This window comes from Colossoma macropomum, unplaced genomic scaffold (assembly GCF_904425465.1).
Source record: "Colossoma macropomum unplaced genomic scaffold, Colossoma_macropomum, whole genome shotgun sequence".
Lineage (NCBI taxonomy): Eukaryota > Metazoa > Chordata > Actinopteri > Characiformes > Serrasalmidae > Colossoma > Colossoma macropomum.
This window is the reverse complement of record NW_023494793.1, coordinates 5844220-5870948: the sequence shown is the minus strand read 5'-3', so window position 1 is coordinate 5870948 and position 26729 is coordinate 5844220. Positions and strand designations below refer to the sequence as shown.

Below are 26729 nucleotides of genomic sequence, written 5' to 3'. Positions count from 1 at the left end.
CTGAATCCCACCCACCCCTCATTAATTCTCTCTCTCTCGCTCTCTCTCTCTCTCTCTGTTTCAGATGGACAAAGAGCTCAACCTGTCCCCCCGCGCTAAGCCTAGGTTCACAGGCAAAGTCAGACTGTGCGTTGCCCGCTATAAGTGAGTATCTAACAGCTGTAATACGAGCTGTAATGTTGCAATTAGGTGAATTGAGTATTTGTACAATAACTGTTTCTTCTGTCCTCAGTTACAATCCATACGATGGCCCCAATGAGCACCCAGAGGCAGAGCTCCCCCTGGTGGCTGGGAAGTATCTCTACATTTACGGGACCATGGATGAGGACGGCTTTTATGAAGGTACAACTAGAAGAGACTAGAGAACTTTTTACATGGACAATCATCCAGCTTCTGTGGCATGAATAATAGTTATCTTTTGACTTGACAGACAGTCGGTGTGATACTAAAGAATGATTATAAAATGAAGACACTATTTTTATTATTTTATGTTTCAAATATTTACTCCACAGTCCATACAGTCCATATATGGAAACTACCCTGCAAAAACAGCCCATTTGGAATTCATGTGATGTTATAACCATGAATACATTTACATATGACCACCCATTTGGCCTACAGCAGTTTAGCCCACCCATTCATGTCAAAGTGTGCTCTTTATAAGACGTCTGTCTTTCTCTCTCCCCTGCCCATTTTCCCTATCAGGGGAGCTGTTGGACGGCCAGCAGGGCCTCGTCCCCTCCAACTTTGTGGACTTTGTCCAGGACGAGGACCCTCTCTCCACTTCACTGTCGGAGCGCCTGAAAGAATCGTCCTACCTCAACCACAGCCCAGCCTCTCTGGGCAGCAGCAGCGCCGTAAGCACACTAAGCACTCTGCTGTCCGAGAAGCTGGAGGCTTTAGGCTCCTGCACAGGCACGGGAACCAGCAGCAGCAGTGGAGTTAGCAGTCTGGGGCCTAGCTTGGGGTCTACTTTGGGCTTAGGCCTAGGCTTAGGCCTGGGTCACCACAGCCTGGGCTCAGGGGACCCTCTGGGACCCTGCAGTAATGGCTCTGGTACTGCCACTCTAGACCTTAGCATTGATGAAATTGGAGAAGACGTAGTGCCTTACCCCCGCCGCATCACTCTCATCAAGCAGTTAGCCAAGAGCGTGATCGTGAGCTGGGATCCTCCGGTGGTGCCGCCTGGTTGGGGGTCCATAAGCGGCTATAACGTTCTGGTAGACCAGGAGGTGCGCATGAGCGTGCCGTTCGGCACCCGCACCAAGTCGCTAATTGAGAAGCTCAACCTAGCCACCTGTGCCCACCGCATTTCGGTGCAGAGCGTGACAGACCGTGGCCCCTCAGACCCCCTGCGCTGCACCCTGCTGGTGGGGAAGGATGTGGTGGTGGCGCCGCACTGCCTGCGCGTGGACAACGTGACCCAAACCTCAGCCGAGCTGTCCTGGATGCCCAGCAACAGCAACTACAGCCACGCCATCTTCCTCAACGACGCAGAATACGACGTGGTCAAGCCGGGCAGCTATAGGTACCGCTTCTACAACCTGAAGTCCGTGACCATGTACAAGGTGCGGGTTGTGGCCAAGCCTCACCAGATGCCCTGGCAGCTGCCACTAGAGCAGAGGGAGAAGAGGGAGATCTCAGTGGAGTTCTGCACACAGGCTGCTGGTAAGTTCCACCCACCTTCCCCTCAGCCAGCACTACTGTTCCAACTAAGAGCTCATTGGAAGAGAAAGTACTTGGTGTGGAATGGCACATGCCCACATGAACTCTTAGTGGTCACCACTACATCAGACCAATTTCCAATCAATATTGCCATTAAGTACAAGTAGGTAATTTAATATAAACAGATATTTAACAGAAAATTTCACAGAAGCCTCAACAACTAAATACAATATAATTTTTTTCAGCATTGAGTGTGTCTCCCCTAGTGTTTATTACAGCTTCCGTTCTTTTCAGGAGACTTGATTTCAGTTTTTTACAGTGTTTTCACATATAGTTCATTTTAAAAGAACCGAACCGAGTTCTGTTAAAGGGAACCGACTGCAAGTGACCTCTTCTTTTTGTGTTCACAATGTTAGTGAACTCTAAAGAGGACTCAGTCTTCTTTCTGGTCCATTGAGATCTCAGAACACTTCTTGTTCAGACCACAGCTCCATTAGAACTCGGACCCCTTTCACAGCACTCACGGTGTGCACAGCGCTCGCCAAGTGGGCCGCGTTCTCTGATAAATCCGACCTACCAGGTGACGAGAAGAAGCACCAGACCCGCCTGCTGCTCTCCTATTGGCCGCGCTGAAACGATTTTTGGGGCCGTTTAGGGGGGTCTGAGTTCGTTTGGCGTGTTCACATATGCAAAAGAAACCATGACTCAGCGGTCTGAGTCCACTTCAGACGCTGAAACGGCCCAAGTGTGAAAACGCCCTTAAAGATATCTGCTGGGATATTTTTCCACACCTCCAAAGTTCAGTCGTAGAAGTTGGTTGCATGGCCTTTTCTTCATTTAATCCAACTAATCCTTAACATATTTAATGATATTAATGATATTAAGAACTCTAACAGCTTCTTTGTTTGATTTGCAACATTCTTCTGTTTTTGAGATCTCGTCTAACACTGAAGCGATGGCTGTGGATTTATTCAGATCCAACGCAGGAGTGGAGCTTGATTTTCTCCTCTCTGTCAAAGACGAAAGCTTTAAGTGCTGTTTATCTGATGGGGACCAGGTCTTGCACAGCCCTTAGGAATCCCATTTGCTCTAGATCTGATAGGGTCGGTTTCCTGGACTTGTGGACTCACTGGAGAATTATATTCAGAACGCCATTTAGTCCAGGACTAGGCTTAATCACTCTCCCGCAAACTGACCTTTCATTTTTTCAACTCAAGTTTTGGAAACTCCACATTCTCCATCAATCTGAAGAACCATTTCACCATGCAAAGAACCATTTAAGCATGAAAAGGTTCTGTATAGACCTCGTGGTTCTAAATAGAAGCATTGCCTTTACTAAAGAACCCTCAAAGAACCATCTTTTTAAGCGTGTAGCTCTTAAAGTGTGGGTTCAGCATCTTCTGCTTCAACATTTCTCCTGCCCATATAAACATTAGGTTAAGTCCTGATATCAGGATATCAGCTCTTATATGGGGATGTGATCTGTGTTCTCAGTGCTGAAGACTGCTAGCGTTTAGGGTGAGCTCTTAACCCCAATACTGCGTGCGCTCCACTCTTCCGGAGCTGTTTAAAATGCAGCTCTTCCCTCAGCCCTGCAGCTGTCTCCAGAGAGACGTGAACTCAGAATTCACATTAAGCACGGCAGGCAGCTCCTTAAGTCTGAGAGAGTCCGGCCATTTACCGCACTGAAAAATCACCTCGCTCATCCTTCAGAAAGATGGCTTTTACCAGCTAATGTAAAACCACTGAAGGGTTTCTTCTGTGCTTTTCTCTCACTGCCTGTTTCACCAATGACTCCATAATACCGTTGCACTACATATTGTTTAATTATTATCGCAGTATGGACTTTTGCAATGGGCTGGACTATGCAAATGAGCCGTTTAATCAATCACGATGTGTGCAGTAATGATCCTGAACAACCTCAGCTTTGGCAGAGATCCTTTGGCTGTTTTGATGTTCAGTACATCTTTCATGACAACTTGGAACTTGGAACTTCCTACATTCCTCCTCACAGCATTCACACAAGCCGTTTAAGGTCATGAAAAACTGGACACTCAAAGTACGACAGCACTTGTTTGCTGCAGATTGATCAAAAATCTTGCAGAAAGCTTAGCCTTCCAGTCATCCACGTATCACTGTATACAGTTATTATGACATATAATACATCAGTAAAAAGTCAAAAGTTTCTTAAAAATAAGAATTCCAGCAATGTGGTTTGGTGTGAAATGGTTCAATGTTAGAGAAACTTGCTGACCCAGATTTCTTTACAGTGGTGCTGATAGGAACCAGGGGTCACAATCTTTACAGCACAATTATAGCCATTTTATTAACTATCCATAACCACCAGTGAATCTATACGTGTCTTCTGAGTGTTTATATGTAATGTTGTTGATGATAAAATAATGGTAAATCTGAAAAAAGAAGTTTTCTTTGGGTATTATTTTGCACTACATGTACCTCTCCGCCATGAATGAATTAAAAACACAGGACAAAATCTCTCAAAACTGTTGCAAATCTCAGACATCAGGCAACATATTCCCAACCACTTTATCTAACAACTTTGTGTAAGGGAGGCTTTTAGAGGATTAAACTCTTCAGACGTCTCTTCACACGCTATAGTTGCTTTTCTCGCGTCTCCAACAGGAATATTTTCTTGTAAAATGTCTCTCAACATTTTTTACGAGGCTGAAGTCACTTCTCACTCGCCAGCTTCTTGTTTGAATTTTTCGGTTCCACCTTAAACAGTGCCGGAAGCGCCAGAATGTAACTGCTGCGCCATTTAAGGTGGAACAGCAGAATTAGAACAAGAAGCTGGCGAACGTTAAACGTATCAGGAAACCAGCGGCCGAGCTTGTGAATACAAATAAGTCCATTTGTCTCCAAATTATCGATGTTAGTCTTAAATCTTTCTCTTTGCCTTTTCGTTAGCTACTAGCTAGGCCAGATTCTAATCTCCATTGCTGTGGTGACCAGCAGTCTGTGCACCAATCTTCAGGGTTAAAGGTTGGTGAATTAGCAGTTCTACATTAAAGTCAGTGCTTGTTAAAACTAAGTTAGAACTAACTATCAGCGAAGCTTTATTTTACTGAAAAGTATGATTATTTTATGTTTACATACAAATCTAATTCTGCTGTGGAGCCACAACAGGGCAGTAAAGGAGCCATATGCGGCTTGCCGACCCCTGATCTATGTGCACCATGAGATGTCATCAGTTCCCAGACTAAACCATGAACTTAGACATTCAGGTGATCCAACAGTGGAAAGCAATTTAGGCCAAAATAATGCAGGCCAATCCTTATTCTTGTTAAATGCCCATTTAATATATGGCAAGTTGTATCAGTATAATTGCAACATGGTATTTGATCCATATTGTGCAGCTCTGCTCTGCACCTCAACCACCAATCAAGCAAGACATGTTTTTTTTTTAATCTCGTGACTGTCCCCGCTGGCCCTCGAGGGGGACATGTTTACCAGCTTTGGAGCAGAGAAGGAGACACGCGAGAGCGAGCGAGAGAGAGAGAGAGAGAAAGCGAGGGAAATGAATGAATGTGTTAGGAATGGAAGTGGGCCGAGCGTTTGCCGCAGTAGTGGAAGCGAAGTGACAGAAGATGAAAAGAGCAAGAGAATGAGAGGAGACGTGAGCGGCGGGAGGAGGGGGGGATTACCCAGGATTCTGCAAATGAATCTGAGGGAGTCCTCTCCTTTTCTTCTCCTCGCCCACGCAGGGAACAGGCACACACACGCAGAGCAGAGGGAGCAGACGTGTGTGTCGGTATCTGCCAGGTCTCCCTGCTTCTGTTCTGCAGGAAGAGAACACAAAACGGAGTCAGGAAAGATGAACACGAAAAAGAATAATAGAGCAGCGGCAGACTTTCTGTGCTGTTACACATCACAGCAGAACATTGCCCTTAATCTGGAACGTTTCTGGGTGATACACAACCTCCGTCAAGCCTTTTATTCAGGTATGTGTAAAGGCGAATGACCACTTCTGTCTTTTATTCTCTGAGCGTTTTTCCACTGCACAAAGTACCAGAACCTTTGTCACCAGAAAACTGGAACCATGCTTTTGTGCGTTGGCCACTGGTCGAGTACCGAAGGTTCCGGTTTTGTGTTTTTTGGTACAAACAGAGCTCATGGAACTCAAGAGTGTTTTTCTCTGTCTTTGGTGACACTTGCAGCTAAAGCTAACAACGATTTAGCCAATTCATTCCAGATGAAGATACCAAGAACTAATACATGCCCTTGAATGTAAACTAGAATGGTATATCAGTTATTAATACTATTACTATTGATAAGGTGACATAAGCTTGTTAGGAGGCTAACACATTACATTATTAGCATTATTGCTTTGTAATGAGTTCACTAAGCTATTAGGAAGGTCACCTTTACATTATTAGCGTTATTACTTTGTAAAGACTTCACTAAGCTATTAGGAAGCTCACCTTTACATTATTAGCGTTATTACTTTGTAATGAGTTCACTAAGCTATTAGGAAGCTCACCTTTACATTATTAGCGTTATTACTTTGTAATGAGTTCACTAAGCTATTAGGAAGCTCACCTTTACATTATTAGCGTTATTACTTTGTAAAGAGTTCGCTAAGCTATTAGGAAGCTCACCTTTACATTATTAGCGTTATTACTTTGTAAAGAGTTCACTAAGCTATTAGGAAGCTCACCTTTACATTATTAGCGTTATCACTTTGTAAAAACTTCACTAGGTGAACTGGTTAGGAAACTACTAATTACGTTATTAGTATTTGTGCTAACCTCCACACAATGAATATTTTTGCTTGTTTTTGCTTTCTTGAACAGAGAAAAACTGAAGCTTAACTTGGTTCTACACATGATTCTGTGTAGATATTTGTGTGAGCAAGAGAAGAAATCGCAGTATATCATTTCACGTCAGCACAAGTAGTGCTAAGCCAAGATGACTACCAAAATAGACGCTTTAGACTTGCATGAAATGACCAAAAATCATTAATTGTGGTTATTACGACGGTTCCAGCTGTCTCTCAAGCAGAAATAGAATAGACATGAACTAGAACCATACGTTCCATTGGTTCTCATTTGGGTCACTTCTTATTTTTGAATGTGCAGTGGATATGCCGTTGTAACTGCACTTATTTTGCTATGAAAACTTTTCCCTTTTGAGACTTGGCTCCTCTCCATGTTTCTTCCTAATGTTCTTAGGGAGTTTCTCCTTCTGAGTCTTGGTTCCTCTCATGTTCTTCCTCATGTTCTTAGGGAGTATTTCCTATCACTGTCTCTCTCTGCGATGCTCATTAGGGGGACTGCATCTGCATCCCCAGAAAGGTGCTTTGGGGCAATTATTTTGTAGAAATGTGCTAAACAATGTTTATAAATGAGAAAACTGAAATGAACTGAAAACTGCCATTACAGTAAAATCTAGATTTCTGGCCTACATATGGCTTCTGTGTACATTAGAGTCAGGATGATTTATAGCTAAGTCATGTTCAATTTTTTCTCTGGTGGTGAAAAATTGAAAAAATGCCTCTATCCTAAAACAAGTCCAGTGCATTGCCTCCATCTCTGTATTTATCCAGTCTCCAAACCTGAAAAGAACCATATCTGTGGCAAGTTAACCAGAAAATAATTATGTTAAGATACCCTTTAGACATCGTGGAGATACCCTTTAGATATCTCCATGCAATGGCTCACTTTCAGCGATGGCAGGACGCATGTTATAGGGAGCAGATGTGTGGAGATAAGTGTAGAAGTGGAGCGTTTCTCTAGGCTGTGGAAGGTTGTTATTAGATGACGACGCTTCCCAGGCCCTCAGTGGCTGAGCTGAAGCCTCAGATGAAGGTCTGATCTGATAACTGCTGCCTTTGAGCTCTTTTCAATTACACAGCTTTGATCCAGCTCCTCTGGGTCAGCTTCACAAATTACATGATCCATGTTTGGCTCCTCTATATTTTCACACATGCTCCTTCATACTTCTGATGTCTCTCCTCTCTTCTCTCCTTACGTCTTCTCTTCTCTTCTCTTCTCTTCTCTTCTCTTCTCTTCTCTACCTTTCTTTCCTCCATTTTTTTCTCCTTTTGCTTTTATATCTCCTCTTCTTGCTTTCCTCCTCTCTTTTTTTTTCTTTTCTTTTCCTCTTCTCTTCTCTTCTCTTCTCCACCTTTCTTTCCTCCATTTTTTCCTCTTTTTGCTTTTATATCACCTCTTCTTGCTTTCCCCCTCTCTTTTCCTTTCTTTTCTTTTCCTCTTCTCTTCTCTTCTCTTCTCTTCTCTTCTCTTCTCTTCTCCACCGTTCTTTGCACCATTTTTCTCCTCTTCTGCCTTTACATCTCCTCTTCTTGCTTTTCTCCTTTCTCATTTCCTTTCTTTTCTTCTCTTCTCTTCTCTTCTCTTCTCTTCTCCACTTTTCTTTTACCATTTTTCTCCTATTTTGCCTTTAGATCTCCCCTTCTTGCTTTCCTCCTCTCTTTTCACTTTTTTTCCTCTTCTCTTCTCTTCTCTTCTCTTCTCTTCTCCACCTTTCTTTTCACCATTTTTCTCCTATTTTGCCTTTAAATCTCCTCTTCTTGCTTCCCTCCTCTCTCTTTTCCTTTCTTTTTTTCCCTCTTCTCTTCACTTTGAGAAGAAATCTGGCAGAGATTTGATTGGTCAGTGACATGGGCTCTGATTGAGCAGTCCGGATGATTTGTCATTGGGCAGGCGCTGTCAGGTGCAGATCAATCAGAAGCGTGATTGGTGAGGATTACCTCTCTTGGCTGTGAGCAGAGAAGGCTCAGTCATGGCTGCCTGCTCTCTCACACACTAGGCCTAAGCTACCTCACTTTACCGGCTTTCTGTCCCCCAGGGTATCAGACCTGATAAAAAACGTTGGACTGCCAGTGATGGAGTTTTTACTTTACAGTGATGAGGACGCTCCTCTCAGAGGAAACCCACACTATAGCTCACCATTAAGACCCCATATCATAAAAAACTCTTGGATATGCTATGTAAACATTGTTCAAGTTTCAAAATGTACCATTCTGCCTCTCCATACTGTCCACATATGGAAACTAGGGTGCAAAAAAACAGACCGTTTTGATTTAATTATGGTTCTGATGTCATCTACATATAACTGTCCGTTCAGCCCACAGCAGTTTAACCTGTCCATTCACATTGAACTGCTGTGGAGTGTCCTTCCTGCACACAGTCTATAGCAGAGTTGTCGGAGTGAAAGATGAGTGGAAAATGATAAAACGTCATGCTGTTCCTGGCTGCTGGGAAGCAGGGTGGATCACTATAGCCTTCCAAAGAATGCGCATATCCAAAAAAAATTGGCTGAAATGTGTATGCCTGTGAGAACAGTTTAAAATCAACAAACTGTTCTGTGCATTTCAGCCCACACTGAATACAGGAAGTCATATATATGTGGACCATTCAGCTGAGTATGAACTGTAGTCCCGAAGTCCCGAAAAAAATTTCAAAAAAACAATTAAGTGTTCAGACTTCAGATATTGATTCTTCAGTGATTCTTATCTATTTATCTATAATAATAGTAATAAGCTAAATATATACAAAATCATCATTTGTAGGATATTTTCTATTAGGAGGGGGCTGTCCTAAATCCTAACCCCTAAATTTCAACTTGTGAAAGTTGTGTTTATAATTTTTTCTCAATTTTTAAAAACTTTTTTGTGTTTCTTGTAAAGTTAAGATTTAGACTTATTGTCTAAAGTTTAATGAAAAAAATAGTTAAAAAATAAATAAATAAATGTCCCAGGTTTTCATGTCAAAAATTTTAGTCTAGAGGCGGAGCCTTATTTAAGCCACACCCCTGCACTTTAAAGCAAGAAGTGAGACTTCATCACTGTCCTTTATGGCCACATGGTGAGCAGTTAGATCCCATTGTTTTGAAGTAAAGGTGTTCTAAAGACTGAAAATCAGTGTGTAACATTAGGAATTGTCACTACCGAAACACAGAGTTTCTGCAATTAAATAAACCTTTTTGTGTTTTAATATAAAATATTATGATTTTATGTGTGTACAGCTGTTCAAAGCTGCGTTTGCTAGTCATGTGCTGGCTAGTGTTTTTGAGTCCTGCTAAAATGTAGCTAAAATTGTCACTACTGAAACATTTCTTAAGGTTTCGGTAGTGTTATGATTGTTGTGGTGACAAAATGGAATGTTCAGGCATTTATTTTAATAAAATGAACATATTTAAGGTATAGGATCACTCAGAGCAAGATGATTTAGTCTAAAGTCCAAGTTAGGTAAACGTCTGAAATATATTTTTAACTCTAACGCTGAACCAATTTGGTAGAATCTTCCATATAAAAGTAATATATCATTGCTGTCCAAAGGAAAACAAGTATCTCCAAAATTCATCTTTACAGGCGAGGGCAAAAGTGTTCTTTGCTTTTATTGTAAGTTAATGTAAATGCTTTTTGGAGCTTTCGGAGCTTTTCTGTTGTCCATTCTATATGATTTTTTACACAACGTAAAGGGCAGCAGATGAAAAATGAAAATAGGTTTGTTTTTGGACAGTAATGATATTGTCGTTATTGGAACAAAACCTTGTATACCTATATATATATATATATATATATATATACGTACATTTATCATACATGTATGTGTGTGTGAAAACAGCTGAATGCTGTTGAGCGTTTAGCGTATGTTGGTATGTTGCAGGGCCTGAGGCAGTTTGCTTCCAGATCCGCTGCTCCTGTACACCACAGTGTATGATTTAGATGGATAGGCTCTCATACACACATAGTGCTGACATAAGCACATAGGCACACACACAGTCAGAGAGCCTGTACTTTCACACACACACACACACACACACACACACACATACATATATACATTGTTTTAATACAGTGTCAGGATATATTTGTATATAAAGCATATTTGAGTCCTAACAACTGCATTTATTCAGCACTTAAAGCTTTCATCTTTGAGAGAGAGGAGAAAATCAAGCTGCTTCAGATCTGAAAACATCCACAGGTGTTTCTGTCCATCCTTCCACTGTGAGAAGACGACTCAACACTATGGGTCTGAAAGGATGTGTAGCTGTTCAAGAAGAACCTCACTGAGAAAAGGAGACGGACACATCAAACAAAGAAGCTGAACAATGGACTGACCACCCCAGAGTCCAGACCTCAACATCACTGAATGTGATCATTACTTGGATTGTGATGAAGCAGAAAATGTAACCAACGTCTAAGACTGAATTTTGGAGCAATATATGTAGATAAGAATGCTAATTATTCTCTCAAATATCACACAAACACACTTTGACATGCAGTACAAGAGCTTACATCATGTTCACATCCAGGCACATGAGCGTGTGTGCAGTTCGTGCTTGTTTGCATCTCATTGACACATAAATGATGAAATCATGTAGATGTGTTTATGCGGACTCATGATACACATCCGCAACCACGCTCTGGGGACCGACTGGCGCGAGACAGACGCCTACTACAGAACTCCGTGAAATCAGATAAATCTCACTGTGTTTTGTACATTTCCCACAGGACGGGAACTGCTGGCGCACAAAGAGACGTTCATGAGCTTTGAGCCGTTTACTCAGAGACAAAATGCTGCACGTTTGTGTTTTGTTTTTTTCAGATATTGTCTGATTTTCTGTCTGTCTGTTCTCTCGTGCTTTTTGTTTTTCTTACACAAAGAGCTGACAGACTTATGACTGCTCACATCCTTCAAAAATACTGTGAAAACTGACATTTAGAGTTTAGTATAGTGATTATTTCTAAAAAGCGGTGGAGGGTTATAATGACAAGTAGTCAGAATGAATCAGCCTTACAGCGGAGGACTGCAGGCGCATCAGAAAGGCGGTTCTGATGTTTATCTCCCATGTATCATATTCTACCTGATGATACATTATTTTAAATACCCGGTGCCTGTACTTTACATATTGTGATAAGCTTTGTGGCTGTTTGTTGTATTTATTTGTAGTCTGTATTTGGTATTCCTCACAACCAGTCAAGCAGTTTAGTCTTGACGACACAACATTCTGAGATTGAAAAGATAGTGTAGTCCTGGGGTCGTATTACGGAGACTTTACATCTTTTTGTCTTAAGATCTGACAGATCAGGATAAGATTTTTTACAAATTCATCTTACAAAAGCAAATTTTATCTTAATTTAGGAATCTTATCTTGCAGCATCTTATCTCAAGTTAGGAAATATTAACTTACTCCATCTAAGTCGACAATCAACTGTCATGTCTGTTACCTAGCAACCGAACACACACACAGCTGAAACGTAAACACGTCATCAAAATAATCGTTAGTTAGCCAGACAGCTAACATTAGCTACTGTTACTAAGGTAAAAATAGAAAAAAGTAGAAGTTTACAATATTGTGCTGGCGGTTTGTGCTGTTTATCAGTGTCACCACTTTCAGTTTCAGTTTCCCAAACACTTTAGCCGAGCATGCTAACGTTATTCCTCCTAATAAACAGACGCACGTTCAGCTCTGTCTCTTCATTATTCACCACCATCACTGTAATATTTTATCAGACCAGTTTTCATCAACATTAACACACAAAGGTAATAAGGGGGGGGGTGGAAACCTCATTAGTCAAAGCACTGTTTTCAATGTAACATCATTATGCTACTTATAGTGAACTGTGCTACCTGTCACTGCATAAAACAGTAGAAACAGACGGTTAAAACAGAAGTTAAGACCCTCTGGGGTTTATCTTAAAGTTAGGACAGAGTTTAGGAGGTTTAGTCTAGTTACGATGTTTCTGTAATACTGTTTTCTTATCTGGAGTAAATGATAAGATGATGAACTTAAGAAGACAGTCCTAAATTCAGTTCTAACTGAAGTTGTCATGGTGAACTGATAAGATTTCACACTGAAGACTTTTCTGTAATACGGCCCCGGGACTAGACCTAATCCCCAACTGGGAAACAGACCCAGAAGTCTGTAAGCACCAGTTCATCCAGGATTTCTTCTGAAATTAAGGGTATTAATGGGGAGTTTGTCTCATTTTGCTGCACTAACAGCCTCTACTCTTCTAGGAAGAATTTACATTAGATGTTGGAACATTGCTGTGAGGGTTTGTTTGCATTCAGCCACAAGAGCATTAAAGAGATCAGACTGTGACGTTGGATGTTCAGTTTTAGACGCTCCAACTCATCTCAAAGTTATTAGGTGGAGGTCATTGGCTCCAGAGAACCCAGTCCCACTGCTCCAGAACCCAGCATTTAGGAGGCTTTAGACCCCTCTAGTTGACGCTTGGTATTGGGCATTATGACCTTAGGCTTATGTGTGGCTGCTCCAGAGCATCCCATTCCAGTGGTCAGTGCTTTTCTATGGAGATTATTTAAGTTGTATCAGCAGTGGGTGAACCTTAAAGTAGTTTAATTCACAGATTAGAATGGGTATCTAGATATAATATGTATTCTATTCTATTCTATTCTATTCTATTCTATTCAGGCCCCCCCTTCCCACCACAGGATGTCCAGGTGCAGAGTGATCCATCTCCAGGTGTCCTGCAGGTGCGCTGGAAGCCCCCCCTTCTCACCCCCAGCGGCACCTCCAATGGAGCCAGCGTCATCGGTTACGTGGTCTGCACCAAAGGTCAAAAGGTCAGTGGATCTGTGGTGTCAGTGCTAAGGAGGCATTAACTTGTACCAAACCAATTTGCACATTCATTAGACTTATTATTCAATTATTAATCTTAAACCATATCTTATCTTAATCCAGTAGCTATAAATATATTTTATTTTGTATTTATAGTATAATTACTATAAATTATTCACTACTATGAACCAAATGTATTATTTCTGTAGTTATGAGACTGAGGAGTTGAAGTGTGGACCCACATACTAACCCTTAGAGTTTAAAGGGTCAAACATCTGATGTCAGTTGTGAAGGTCATCCAGTACATGTAGTGTGTTCATGTGTATTTAAGTTGCTCCCTTTTCTCTTCTATCCAGCTGGCAGGCTCACTCTTGCCATCTGCTGACAGATGTTATTCATAGCAGCTCTGCCCCAATGAGTGGTGTTATATAACGCAGGGCTTTATGTAAGATTTTGTAAGATTTGACAAAACACACATTTACTTATCGATATGGTTAAAACATGGCTGGACAAACTGCTTAGCTATTTTAAACTCATGTAGGGTTTATTATGTAGGCAACTTCTTGAAAAGTCTGATAAAGGTGAAGCAATAAAACAGTAACTACGTATATATATGGAAGCAGCCTTTTTTTCCCAAGTAATTTTGGGCCGTTTCATCATGAAATAATATATATATATATATATATATATATAAAGAAACGGAAACCGAAACGGCCCAAAAATCAAAAATTAGAAACGGCCCAAAATTACTTGGAAAAAAGTCTGGTTCCATTGACTTATTGTGTTCCACCCCATATTGTGTTGATTCCCTTAATAAAAATAAGTTAACACATCCTCTACAGGGAACTTGAATATGACATTTTCTGCAACTTTTAGTTTCATTTCTATTTATTTGCTGAGTTTAACATATTGGAAAAAAAAAGCATAAAAAATAAACAAAATACTAAATAGAAAATGTATGATAACTTTTGCATAGGCCATGTTTTATGTCTTATTTTTTCCCCAATATGTTTATCATTATAAATAGTAATTGCATTAAAATGTGTGCTCTCTGTAGAGGATGTGTCCACTTATTTTCATGTCTAAAATCCACACATGTACAAACATTACAAAACATGTAATTTGATGAAAAGCCCAAACTTCTGCCCACCACTGTGAGTCAGAGAATTTATTACATTGTTGAATTTTCATCATCTGACAAAAATCTTGCAAGTTAATGAAGTTCTAAGACAGGAAGGGTGCACAAAGTTTTGCACATGCCACAGTTAATATTTTATTTTTTGATTTTTTATTGTTGTTACTGTGGTGTGTGCAGATAGCGGAGGCGATGTACCCCACAGCGGAATACGTGACAGTGGAGGTGAACCGTATTCAGTGTCTGGAGGCGCGTGAGGTGGTGGTCCGGACCATCTCAGCACAAGGCGAGTCTCAGGACTCCAATGCTGCTGCCATTCCACACAACCTGCTGGCGGCTCCGCCCCACTCTCGCCCGCCTCCGCACCCCCAGCCACACCCACCGCCTCCCCCTTACCCACAGAGCTACCCTCCGACCCACCCTCAACCGCACCTCCAGCAGCCCGTATCCCACCCCGTCCTGCACCCGCCGCCTCTTCACCCCCAACACCCGCACCCTCCTCCTCCACCCCCTCCACAACACCCCCACATCCACCCTCCATCCTCCCCCCACTCCATCCCCAAACACAAACTCCTACCAAGTGCCAGAGACCCCCATGCCAAAGAGCCTGAGCTGGCCCGGAGGCCCTGGGACCCTCACCCCCGGGCCCCTTCGCCCCTACCCCCTCCTACTCCTGGGGGCCACGGCCTGGAGCCTCCTCCGCACCCGGAGGGCCGGCGCTCACCGTCGCCCCAGAGGATCCTGCCACAGCCTCAGGGAGCCCCCATCCCCAACACAGTGGCCCGCGCTATGGCCCGGCAGGCCGCCCAGAGAAACAGCTCCAACAACAGGGTCAGTCTACAGACTGTTACACACTACATTCAAAAATTTGGAACCACAGGGTTTAATGTTGTAAAACCAATTTGGTTGCAGATTAATTAATAAGATGTTGTGTTTATCTTATGAATATTTAATAGGACTCTAGAAAGCTGTAAATAAAAAATAGTTTTAGATGTGTCCATTATAATAATCAGAGCTGTGGAAGGTTCTAAAATGACTGAGAAACTATATAACATAATGAAAAGTTATTCCATGACCAAATTTAGAGGAAAATAACGATAAATAATAATTAACACTATTAATATCCAGTATATAATTTCCCACGTAGTGCACTATGTAGGGAGCAGGGAGCCGTTTGAGATTCAGTCCCGGTGTGAGAAGAGGGCGCCGCTGGATTGGTGCTAAATAAGACTTACTGTAGTAATTTGGAGACCAGAAAGTACTTATAAAGTGAAAGTTTTGCAGTAAACAGTCCTGTGTTATCATATGTTGATTGTTATACGACAAAAGGCTTAAAAAAATTAATGAAATGACCGCAATATACAGAGATGGACGACCGATCGCTCTCCTCATTCGGCGGCCCATGGTTTCTTGGCAATGATGCCACACTCTAAAGGAACGACATTTCTTGGAGGAATACTTGTTTATGTTGATTATTATTAATAATAACTTAAATTATTTGCTGAAAAATGTGTATTTAATCATATTTTATGTTGGCCGCTGTTTTATAAAAGCAAGAAGCCACTTAAGGCTGTGTGTTACTGCAGTTTCATCACAGGGAGGGAGGTTTTACGCTTTATGTCGTGCCTAAGAACACCTTTTCCGTGATAAAATCGCAGTAACACACAGCCTTTCGTGGCTTATGCTTATGCTTCTGCTTTAATATACACTGTTTGCCCCTTAGCCAATTAGCCAAGACGTGTTTGGTGTCTAAAGTTTTCTTCTGTAGCTGACAGGTAATGGAAGCTTAAGCCCCACCATTTGCAATGTGTAACCTGAATGCTCAGATCATCACATACTTCCCTCAAACCATATGTAGTTATTTAGTAATCTCAAATACACTAGATTAAGTGTGTCTGACACTGTATGACATGGTGTTGTCCATAAACTTGTACAAAAATATGTTGCATAGCTAAAAACAGCTACTTTAAAGGCTGAATTTTGTCTGTACTTTTGTCTGTTTTTGGTGGAGTTTAACCCCCCGTTACTTGTTAGCTACATTGTCCTCACAGCTGAAGTTTGAAGAAACAAACTTCAGGCACCAAACACATCCTGGCTGATCCACTGCATGTGGGATACTGGGAAAGCTGTCTCAATTAGAGTTTTCAGCAAACTATCACTTTAAGTGGTGGTGTGTTTTTTAACTGCAGTACATTATCTATAGAGCTCAGTGTGCTGTTGTGTGATAACCATCATTTGGGGTGTGTTTGTGTGGTTTAGACGGAGAGGAGGAACATCTTCAGCGAGAGGAGTAATGCCCTTCACTCCCTCAACTCCGATGAGGAAGAGGATGGTTACGACTCGCCCCACGCCAGACGGAGAGGAGCCTCAGTGGACGAGTTTCTCAGGGGTTCAGAACTGGGCAGACATGTAAGAGTGAAAAACAGGCCATTTAAACAATCTTGTCCTCCGTTTTCACCCTTGTGTCCATCAGAGAAAACCGTTTTAACGGCTCTTTCCTTCTCTTTTATCTGCAGTTTTGATTTTCTGTGTTATTTTTAGGGCTGATTTCTCTGAAGGTGAAAATGGGGGAATTATGTTTTTCTTCTGTAATCTGAGGACACATTAAAGGCTCTCGCTCTTTCACTGTTGTTCTCTCTGTTGCTTTCTGTTCATTCCTTTCTCTTTCACTCTCTTTCTCCCTCTCTCTCCCTTCTTTCTTTCTTTCTCTCTCTCCCTCTCTCTCCTTCTCACTTTCTCCCTCTCTCCCTCTCTCTCCTCCTCCTTCTCTCTCTCTGTTCTTTCCTCCTTCTCTTTCTCTCTTTCTCTTTCTCCCTCTCTCTCCATCTCTCCTCCTTGTCTCACCCTCTCTCTGCTCCTTCTCTTTCTGTCTCACTCTCTTTCTCCGTTTCATCAACGTTGTCCCTCTCTTTCGCTCTCTCTCTCGCTCCATCACTTGTTTCCCTCTCTTCATCTCTTATTTCTCTCTCTTTCACTCTGTCTCTCACGCTCTCTCTTTCGCCCTCTCTCCCTATCTCGTTCCCCTGTCTTCACCTACTCTATTTCTCTCTCGCTGTCTTTCCCCTGTTCATCTTTTTTTCTCTCTCTCTGTGACTCTCTTCACGTCTCGTTGCTCTCTTCACCTCTTTTATTATTCTCTCTTTTCCCTCTCTTCATCTCTCTCTTTCTCTCTTCCCCCTCTTTGTATCTCTCACTGCATCTCTGTATTTCTCTCTGCGTCTCTGTATCTCTCTCTTTCTCTCTCTCTGTCTCTCTTTCTCTGTATTTCTCTGTCTCTCTCTTTTTCTCTCTCTCTCTCTCTGTGCTTCCCCTCTCTCTCTCTGCAGCACCACCACTACAGTCACAGTGAGGAGTATTACACTGAGAGTAGCCGTGGTTCTGACCTGTCTGATATAATGGAGGAGGATGAGGAGGAGTTGTATTCGGAGATGCAGCTGGAGGAAGGGCGCCGCCGCAGCATCAACTCACACAACACGCTCAAGGTACGGAACACACACGCTAGCGGCCGCCGTCTCTACTGGGCGTGGGGGCCTCCAGCTCGAGCGGTGGATAGACGCAGAGGGATGGAGTACGCAGTTTTCTATAGGCCGCCCCCTCGTGGACGGTATTAGTCGAGGCAGCCTGCTTTAACCAGGGCCAAGGTTTAGAAGGGATTCAGGGCAGGAGAGTTCAGAGAAAAAACAAATTTAGACAGTATTCCACTTACTCTGAATGTGGTCGATCTGCCAAGACATGTTCACTGTGTGACGTTTGCTGTTTTGATTTTGCATTGGAGCTACAAGGCTTATGTACCTGTAGCTGTATGCAAACTGTGCGAACTGTGTTTCTAAACTATTGCACACTGCAAAGAGTGTGATCTGAAAAAACTTGCTTATGTGGTTTCTTATCTACAAAAATGGACAATAATATGGACAAAATCTAGGATTTAGGATGGGTGCTACTACTGTTTTAGCTATGCAACCTACTTTTTTTAGCTATGCAAAGTATACATTTTAGCTATGTTCTAGTGTGTTATGTAGTGTCACAAACTACAAAAGCATGTCTGTTTGTGATTACTTAAAGGTGCAGTGTGTTAGATTTAGTGGCATCTAGCAGTGAGGTTGCAGATTGCAATCTACTGAATATCCCTCCCTCACCCCTCCCTTTCCAAGCACGTAGCAGAACCTACACTGTCCGTCAGGTTTTCTGCTGTCAGCTGTCCTGATTTTGTTTCACCTCTTCACGTTTTTGCTTCTTTAATGAAGAGGATTCACCTTCCCTTCCTTTTTCTTGTGCTAAATAGTAAGTATGATCTTCCATTTGGGTTCTCATACTTCTTACAACACAAAATTGTTAGTCATCACCGCAGGAACCACTGATTCTTCTGTTTTCTACGTCTTCCAGCCAGTAAATTCAAGCAAAATTCAAGCTAATGCTCCAACGTTTAAAATTCAAAAGACACTTTCTAGGTCCAGTGTTTGGTTTGTCTGTTCTAGGCTACTGTAAAAACATGGCAAGGCAACATTGTGGCCTCTGTCGAAAGAGTACCTGCTCCCTATGTAGATACAAAGTGCTCATTCTAAGCTAACAAAAACACAGCGATTCATAGTTACAGGTGATTGTACACTAATGAAAACATGGTGTACTATATTTCATTTCTGCTAGTAGATCCTCCTAAATGTTACACACTGCACCTTTAACAGCGCAATGCAATTTAAAGCAAGTGAGGGATAATTTAGGTATGCTAACAGAGTAAAACTACGGAATTATGGAAGCAAATTTCTGAAACGTCTTGGCTGCTCGACTACATTTTTAACAGGAAAACAGTGTGACTCAGATTTTTCATGGACTACATTAAGATACAAGGGCTCACCTGCAAAGTTAACTAGACGGGGCATTAGCTGGATCTGTGTAAAGAAAACAGAGTCTGAGTTTGGGGTTTCAGGTTGGAATGAGGCTTGTAAAGAGATTTATATCAAGTCAGCTCTTTACAGGGCTACATTGGCTTTGCACTACCCAGCTTTAACATCCTGCAACCATTTTTAAAGCCTACCTAGTCATACAAAGCTAAACTTATCTGAATGGCTTAACACAGTGCTTCTCCCTCCTGCTCCTGGAGACCATAGACGCTGCATGTGATTGTGTTTCCTCTGCTTCAACACCCGATTTAATGCGTAATGCAGTCATTAACACTATCATCAGTGGGTTATCAGGCTCAGCGCCAGAACTGAATCATCCTAAAACTACAGCAAATCATTGAAGTTGTACAAATTTAGGAAATCTGCTAATTTATCTTTTCACAAAATACAGTGCAGCCCTATAATGCAGCCAATACAGAGTAAGGAATTCAAACTTCAAATTCAAATCTTTTGTTAAATGTTGTAGCCCTTTACATCGGGCACATCCGACAAACAGGAGCAACGCTTTAGTTTAGTTTCACTTTTTTCTTAGCTGCTGCTGTACAAAAACTGAGCCTAGTGGGGTACGATGATTGGTTGGTGGGGTATTGCCCCACTAAATAACTCCCTGATACCTAGTGTTGCCAGCTTGGGCGGGTTCCCACCAACTAGGGCGAATTTTATTTGGATTTGGCGGGTGGAAAAAGTCCTTCGGCAGGTGGACAAAATTGGAAAAAAGGTTTGTCATTATTTTGGTGGGTTTTAAAAAAAGAACATTTAATTAATAAACTGCATTATGTAATAATGCAGCTTAAATGTGAATAGGCCTAACTCCTCCCCACATCCAATCAGCTATCAAAACTTTGACTGACAAACATTTTACTCACTCCTGTTGAGAGGAGGCCATAGCCCCCCCCCATCTGTATTAATCACAATCTACATCAGCAGTTAATGTACCCAGTTTATTATTCATGTAATGGATGTATGTTGGGCAAACACAGTTTGACCAGTTAACATGGCTTTACTAACTGTAAAGAGTTCTGCTATTGTTGGAAATCAGCCCATGATCTGTTCAGCAGATCCTATAAAGGTAAGCATGTTAAAAAAAAGTGAATGAGGGATAGTTACGCTTGTAATATTGTTGTTATTCATTTGCCTTTCTGACTGCATGAGATCATAAGTCTTATCATACACAACGCATTAAAAACCTCCTTGGGGTATGGAAATCAGATAATACACATACAAGTCAAATAATTTAATCATTTTGTGGAAATTATTCATAGTTTCTTTGTCAGTGATAAACACGTTTGTTTAAAAGACCAACAGCGCCACCTAGCAACAACTTCAGTACCTTCAATCAAAGTAATTTTTTGAGTTGATTAAAACTAGTTTTGTTACCACGTGAAGTAATTCAAGTAGATCTGATGAGCCATGAGGCTTTTTATAGTGTATCTGCTAATTTTTGAAGGCAAGACAGCAGCAAACATACCCAGAAGCTTATTTGCTGTTGTTTAAATGCTGTATTATTTCATTATGCTTAAAATGACCCTAGACTGTTTTGTACTTTTTGGGTGGTCTTTCATACATTTTGGCAAGTTTTCAACTTTTCTGGCTGAAAGCAATCTGGCAACCCTTCTGACGCCAGGCCTGTGGCTCATGTGTGTTAAAGTAGCAAAAACAAAAAAATGTGCAGTTCTGGGGGTCTCCGGGGCTAGGATTGGGAACCACTGGTTTAACATGAGGCTGCACACGCACTGCATGTGTTTATGATATGACATGCATGCGTGTTTGGTTCTACTTACATTGTATTTTGTTAAAATTTATGGACAACTCGCTACTTTTACAAGTCATGTTGTATGCAAAGAGGCAATATAACACTTCTGAAATGACTTTTCTGTAAGACAAATAACATTTGTGCAGGTATGTGTGATGTGAACAGCCAGCTTGACGTCAAGAAATTGTTTATGTGTGACGTACTTACATACACCTTTAAAACACCTTTAAAATGTGTTCAAATGTATGTAGACCAATTGTAAAAGTTATTATATATGCGTTTAGACTACCTTTGAGAAATACTGTGTATGTAAATGTGAGTTTTAAGCTGAATGATGTCACCAGCTGAGATGCTCGTGCCATGATGAGGCCATTTGGGAATCTCATTTAAGTGGGCATGCTTAAATGAAACGATTATTCACTTTTGGTTATGTTTGTCTCATGGTTATGCTTCTGTTAACTTTTGCTTTACTCAGTGTTAAACAGTTATCTTGTGAGTCTTTCTCTCTCTCTTTTGTGGCAAATTTTTGTGGAGGTATTTAAAACACACTGAGTCAAACAATAGAAACAAGTTCTAGCTGCTAAAATGGGTCGAGACAAAACACCACTGTAACGATCTAAAGCAATAAATTGGTATGTTTCATTTTTATATTTGTCATCTCTGTTTTGCATTATCTGTCAGTTTGGTGACTTCTTGGATGAGTGCAGTGATGGAATGGTACAAAAATCTTGTTATAGACAACCTGTTTTGGTCCAACTGGGCGTTCCAGTTAGCAGAAATGACGAGTTGATACATCAATAATGAATTAAACTATTGCTGTTTAGATTAGGGCTCGATCGATTTATTGGTTGGCTGATAATATTGACCAATGTTAAGGTCACGTTTATAGGAATTTAAGCTTGTTTTATCAGACAGAAGAACATTTGATTTAACGGTTTGTTCATAAAGAATGACAACAGTAACCAAACGCTCACTTTGTGCTTATGCTGTTTAGGATATTTAGACATTCTGGCCAAAATGAAAACCTGTTGAAAACATATTTACTCACCTCCTACAGCATTTTCATTTTTTTCCAATGTAGATGGAAACCAGGTAGCTAACGCTACTGCTAGGACACTGAAAATCTTATTACAGCTTTATAACTGTAGTAACTACCTTCAAATCATCATTACAATGGAGAATATGGGTTACTCGAATCACTGAAATGCCTTGTCAGATGAGGACAGAAAGCTAAGGTTAGCAAAGCAGCTACCTCACTGTCTAGACACCTTACCTTTAAATCTTTTCTCTGATTAAAAAGGTTAAAAAATTGTCTCTGATGTTGATTTTGTGCCAAACAAAGACAGAACCATTGACAAGAGAGATACTGTAATGCTAGCTTGCTTGTATTTATTAGCCTATAGATCAGCGGCTAGGCTAGCAGTCAGGATTGGTTGACAACACAGAGATTGAATGATGTATAGTGAGAGCACTGAAGAATGAAAACATTAAAACAATATGAATGAATGCTGAGAAAACGATAAGACTGAGGGACATTATGCTGCACTGCAGAATGCTGTATAACACCGCTAATAACATATCAACCCCTTACACGGCCACAGCCAACCGGTGGGCCCAAAGTTTTATTACACACTTTTATAACGTAAGAATTGCTCCACCCGTTTGCATTAAAGTCCCTGTAGTTACTGAATAATAAGCCTTAGTATGTAACAAGCCTGGGATTTTAAGGGGGTACGGCATATTTACTAACTTTGGGCCAGAATTCCCGTTTAAAAAAAATTGACAATTTAAAACTGACAATCATATCTGATCATTTACAGTTGACAATGATATCGATCAGTAAAGTATTAAACTAAATCAGACCATTTCCAGCTCTTTGAAAACAATACTGGTAACATTTTCATGTTGGTCAGGCCCTAATTTAAATACATGTTTTCCCTTTCTCAGTGTACCAGTGCCACATCTCTCTTTTCTTTGTCATCATGCGTGGGGTAGGTGTGGAAATTCCATTTTCCCCCATGCTCCATGATGACAAATACGAAATCGGCCCGGCCCTCTGCTCTGCTCTGTAAGGAAAACGGAAGGAGATTGGGCACAAATCTCAGAGGTGCCAGCAAAACAACCTGCATGTACAATAGCATTATCAAAAGTGTTCCGCAGATTTGAAACTGCCCAAAACGGCGGACTTTGAAACTGTTAGAACAGATTGGTGCTGACCTTTACTGATATCTCTGTTGTACTTTAGTGGTCTGTAGTTCACTCGGCCAGTGCAAGTCCTTTTCCCGCAATGTGCTTGGCACACAAACCTCTTTCTCGTTCTGTTTTGATCTTTTTTCCCCCACATATTTTTTTTTTGTTTTGGATCTAGATTTTGGCATCAGTTCTTTCACATCATGTCTTTTGAAGGTTTTTTTTCTTCTGTCAGATCATTGTACTCTGTGGGCTGTTCGAACAGGTCCTGCATCATGTGATCTCCTTCTCCAAACCCATCTTTGTTGCGATTCGTCTGTTCCTGACCGATTCCCTCCACAGATTCCCGTCCGCCAGCATGTCATGTCCGTCACGGAATGAGACTGCATGCTTTTAATTACACACGGCCATGGCCTCAGGGAAACTAATTCTGTCTTTATTTTTTTGTCTTTCTTTTCCCATTTTGGTTCCTTGTTTGCACACTGTCGTGTCCTCTCTCTCTGCCTGTTCTAACACCTTCAAACAAAAAACAAAACGCACCAACAAACTTATTGAAAAACAAAAATACACTGTTGAAAAAATTGTAACTGCAATAAAACTTGACAATTACTGCCTGGATCGGGCCCCCCCCCTCTTGCTCTGGGCCTCCCTGAAGGCGTACTACAGGCGGCAGGACCTAGCCGGGGTGGACGAGCAGGACAGCTGGGACTTGCAGCGGGAGGTGGTCCGCCAGCGCTCCCTTCGCTCCCACAAGCGCCTCCACAGCATCCCGGAGGTGGCTGAGGAGGAGCTGCCGGACACCGGGTCGGATGTCATGGGTCAGCGGCTTCGCTTTGAGGAGGCCCGGCCTGGGACGTCCAGGGTCTACCAGCAGGACCAGCAGCAGCAGCAACAGCAGCAGGTTGACCACCTTTCTCCAGGCAAGGGTGTCCGAAGGTTGCAAAGACAGCGCTCTTCCCCTCGCTACACATCCTTGGAGGGTTCTTTAGGTCCTGGGGGTCCTGGGAGTCCCAGGGGTCCCGGCTGGAGCAGCAGCAGCAGCAGGCAAACCACCAAAAGCCCAGACAGTGGCCTGGACTGTGGAAGTGAGGAAGAAGGCTCGTTGGGGTACCGTGGAAGCTACCACTACCATTACCATAGCAGCCCTCTGAGGGTGGGGTCCGGACCCAACATGCGCATCATCCACAGCGAGGGTCCCGTGGAAAGACGGGCGCTGGCCGCCGGCAGGAAAAGGACGCTGACCCGGCAGTCCAGCGTGGAGGAGGACTTCCTGGACGCGGCTGAGCTGAGGAGCCACTACTATCGGCCGCATCATCACCTTCACCATCATCACCTTCTTCTTCGTCACCCGCAGCGAAGGTTCCGGAGCGAGGGCAGGCTGACTGAGGTTGGCAGGAGCTATAGCAGGGACATTAGGGCCCACTCTGTGGCCAGACTCAACAGGGCTGTGGATGAACCTCTGGTGTGTGTCTACAACCCCCACTTCCTCCTCTTCCTCTTCCTCCTCTTCCTCCTCCTCCTGCTCTTCCAGTCCACCATCCCTCACTCCGCCTCATCCAACCAACTGCTTTGCCCCCTGCCATCGACTAAGCAGTAAAACCATTCCTCTTTTCTCAGTGTTCCACCTCTTCCTTTTTATGGGTCCATTTCCTTGTACTTTTCTTCTTTTTCTCTGTCTTTTTTTCCTCTTTTTTCAGATGTTCTGAAATTTCTGAAATTTGCTTCATGCTCATTGTTCATTTTGTTTATTTGTTTTGGCTTATTGGTTTGTTTTGTTTCGGTATCATATGAATCGGTTAATCTTTCCTAGTATGTGAAGTGAGTTTTTTTATGAATGTGTAGATTTTTTTTTTATTACCTAAAGGCCATTTCTGAGTGTTTCTTGTTCCTACTATGGGTTGTGAACAGCCTCTCAAATCAAACGGCAGACCAGCACAAAGTTGTCAGGTTCCTCCAGATGTTCCTGTAGCGCACAGTTCACAGTGACACACATATACACCAGTTTTTATTCCAAATTTCTGCATAATACAATTGTTAAGACATAAACAAAGTCATCCAGAGTGGTTTGATATGAAATGCTCTGTGCTGGAGAAGCTTATGTGTTCACAGTGGTGGTGATAGGAACCAGACGTCTGAAGAGCTGAATGGCTCTAAATGCTTCCTCTCAGAAAGTTATGGCATTAAATTGTTAAATAATACACCACAACATTGTTTTTATGATAGTTTTATGAGAGCTTTGCAGTACATTTTTGGCCTATGTATGTTTTGTATGTTTTGTATGACGGAGGGATACATGCAGGGTATTTTACAGCAAAATAGTCTCTAAAAAAAATTGTATTTTTAGATTTATCACTTTTTTTACCATCATCAACATCACACATTAAAACTCACTGGATGTGTAGGTTCACTGGGGGTTTTGAATAGTAAATAAAATGGCTGTATTTGTAGACATTGTACCTCTTCGTTCCTATCACCACTGTAAAGAAGATGGTATATTTCTCCAAAACAGATTATTTAGCATTAAACCGCTCTGAATGACTTTACATCTCAATGATTCAATTATGCAGGAATTTTGGAGAATTTTGAGAATTCCCGTTTAACTGCTATATCTTTAACCCCCTCAGTGGTCAGTCAACAGTGTGATGAATTATGACTTTGGGTTCTAGAAGCCATCTCGTTCTCTCTCATACCCTCTTCCTTCAACACAAAGCCACTGAGAACTTACAGAACAAAAACCCAAATGGTCTTTAGCTAAACATCTGATTTGAAACCCTACCCATGTCGTCGTTGGGGTTTGTTTTTGAGTGTTTCTGTTGGACGTTTTTTGATGAGTTCATCCTCCTTGTTTTGAAATTTTAGACTGTTGCTTTATATGGAAGATCATGCTTAACATAACTGCTTTGATTATGGGTTTAGTGGGCGTGGTTTCATTTGATCATAATATAAATGCCATTTTTTTTTGCGACTGAAGCTTTTAACACTGTATATTTTGATGTCTGCTTTTGAAGATTTTAGGGAACTCCCCCCCGACGGGACGCTCGGATCGACTGGACCAGTCTGGCCGTAGGACGAGTCATGGCTGTCCGCCCCCCCAGAGAAGGCCTATGATGGTTCCTTCCATTGGTCAGTGAGGTCACGTCCTGTGTGGGATACGCCCGCCTTCTCCCTTCCTTATAGGACCCCCCTACCCCCCATTGTTGTGTACATTCCCCTCTATGTGTTTCTTAACATGTCGTAGTCATGAACTCTGGAGTCCCGTAATGAACCATGCTCATCGTTCAGGATTTTGAGTTGTTGCTTTTTGAGTGTTAGCTTGATTTAGTGATTTGTATACTGTTGACTGTATCACTGATCAAAGTCAGCACAAAAGTAACTTTGAAAAGCTTTGACCTCAGCCCACCATATGAACTCTTGAAAATAAAGGTTCCTTTAACTGGTATAGAACCTTTTACCAACCACTGAAAGGTTCTATTTGGGATTCAACAGTGGTTCTTCCATGAAGAACCCTGTT

At 41.9% G+C, this 26729-nt stretch overlaps 1 protein-coding gene across 1 annotated transcript in view; it reads left to right on the top strand.

Moving 5' to 3' along the window:
* Positions 1 to 26729, top strand: part of rimbp2 (RIMS binding protein 2) — a 173582-nt gene that overhangs the window by 117767 nt on the left and 29086 nt on the right. Inside the window, exons 10-18 of the mRNA XM_036578287.1 lie at positions 65 to 144; positions 233 to 342; positions 706 to 1668; positions 13096 to 13247; positions 14558 to 15208; positions 16637 to 16786; positions 17704 to 17859; positions 23874 to 24680; positions 26227 to 26341. Coding sequence (XP_036434180.1) covers positions 65 to 144; positions 233 to 342; positions 706 to 1668; positions 13096 to 13247; positions 14558 to 15208; positions 16637 to 16786; positions 17704 to 17859; positions 23874 to 24680; positions 26227 to 26341 — 3184 coding nt within the window. The remainder of the gene's footprint in view (positions 1 to 64; positions 145 to 232; positions 343 to 705; positions 1669 to 13095; positions 13248 to 14557; positions 15209 to 16636; positions 16787 to 17703; positions 17860 to 23873; positions 24681 to 26226; positions 26342 to 26729) is intronic.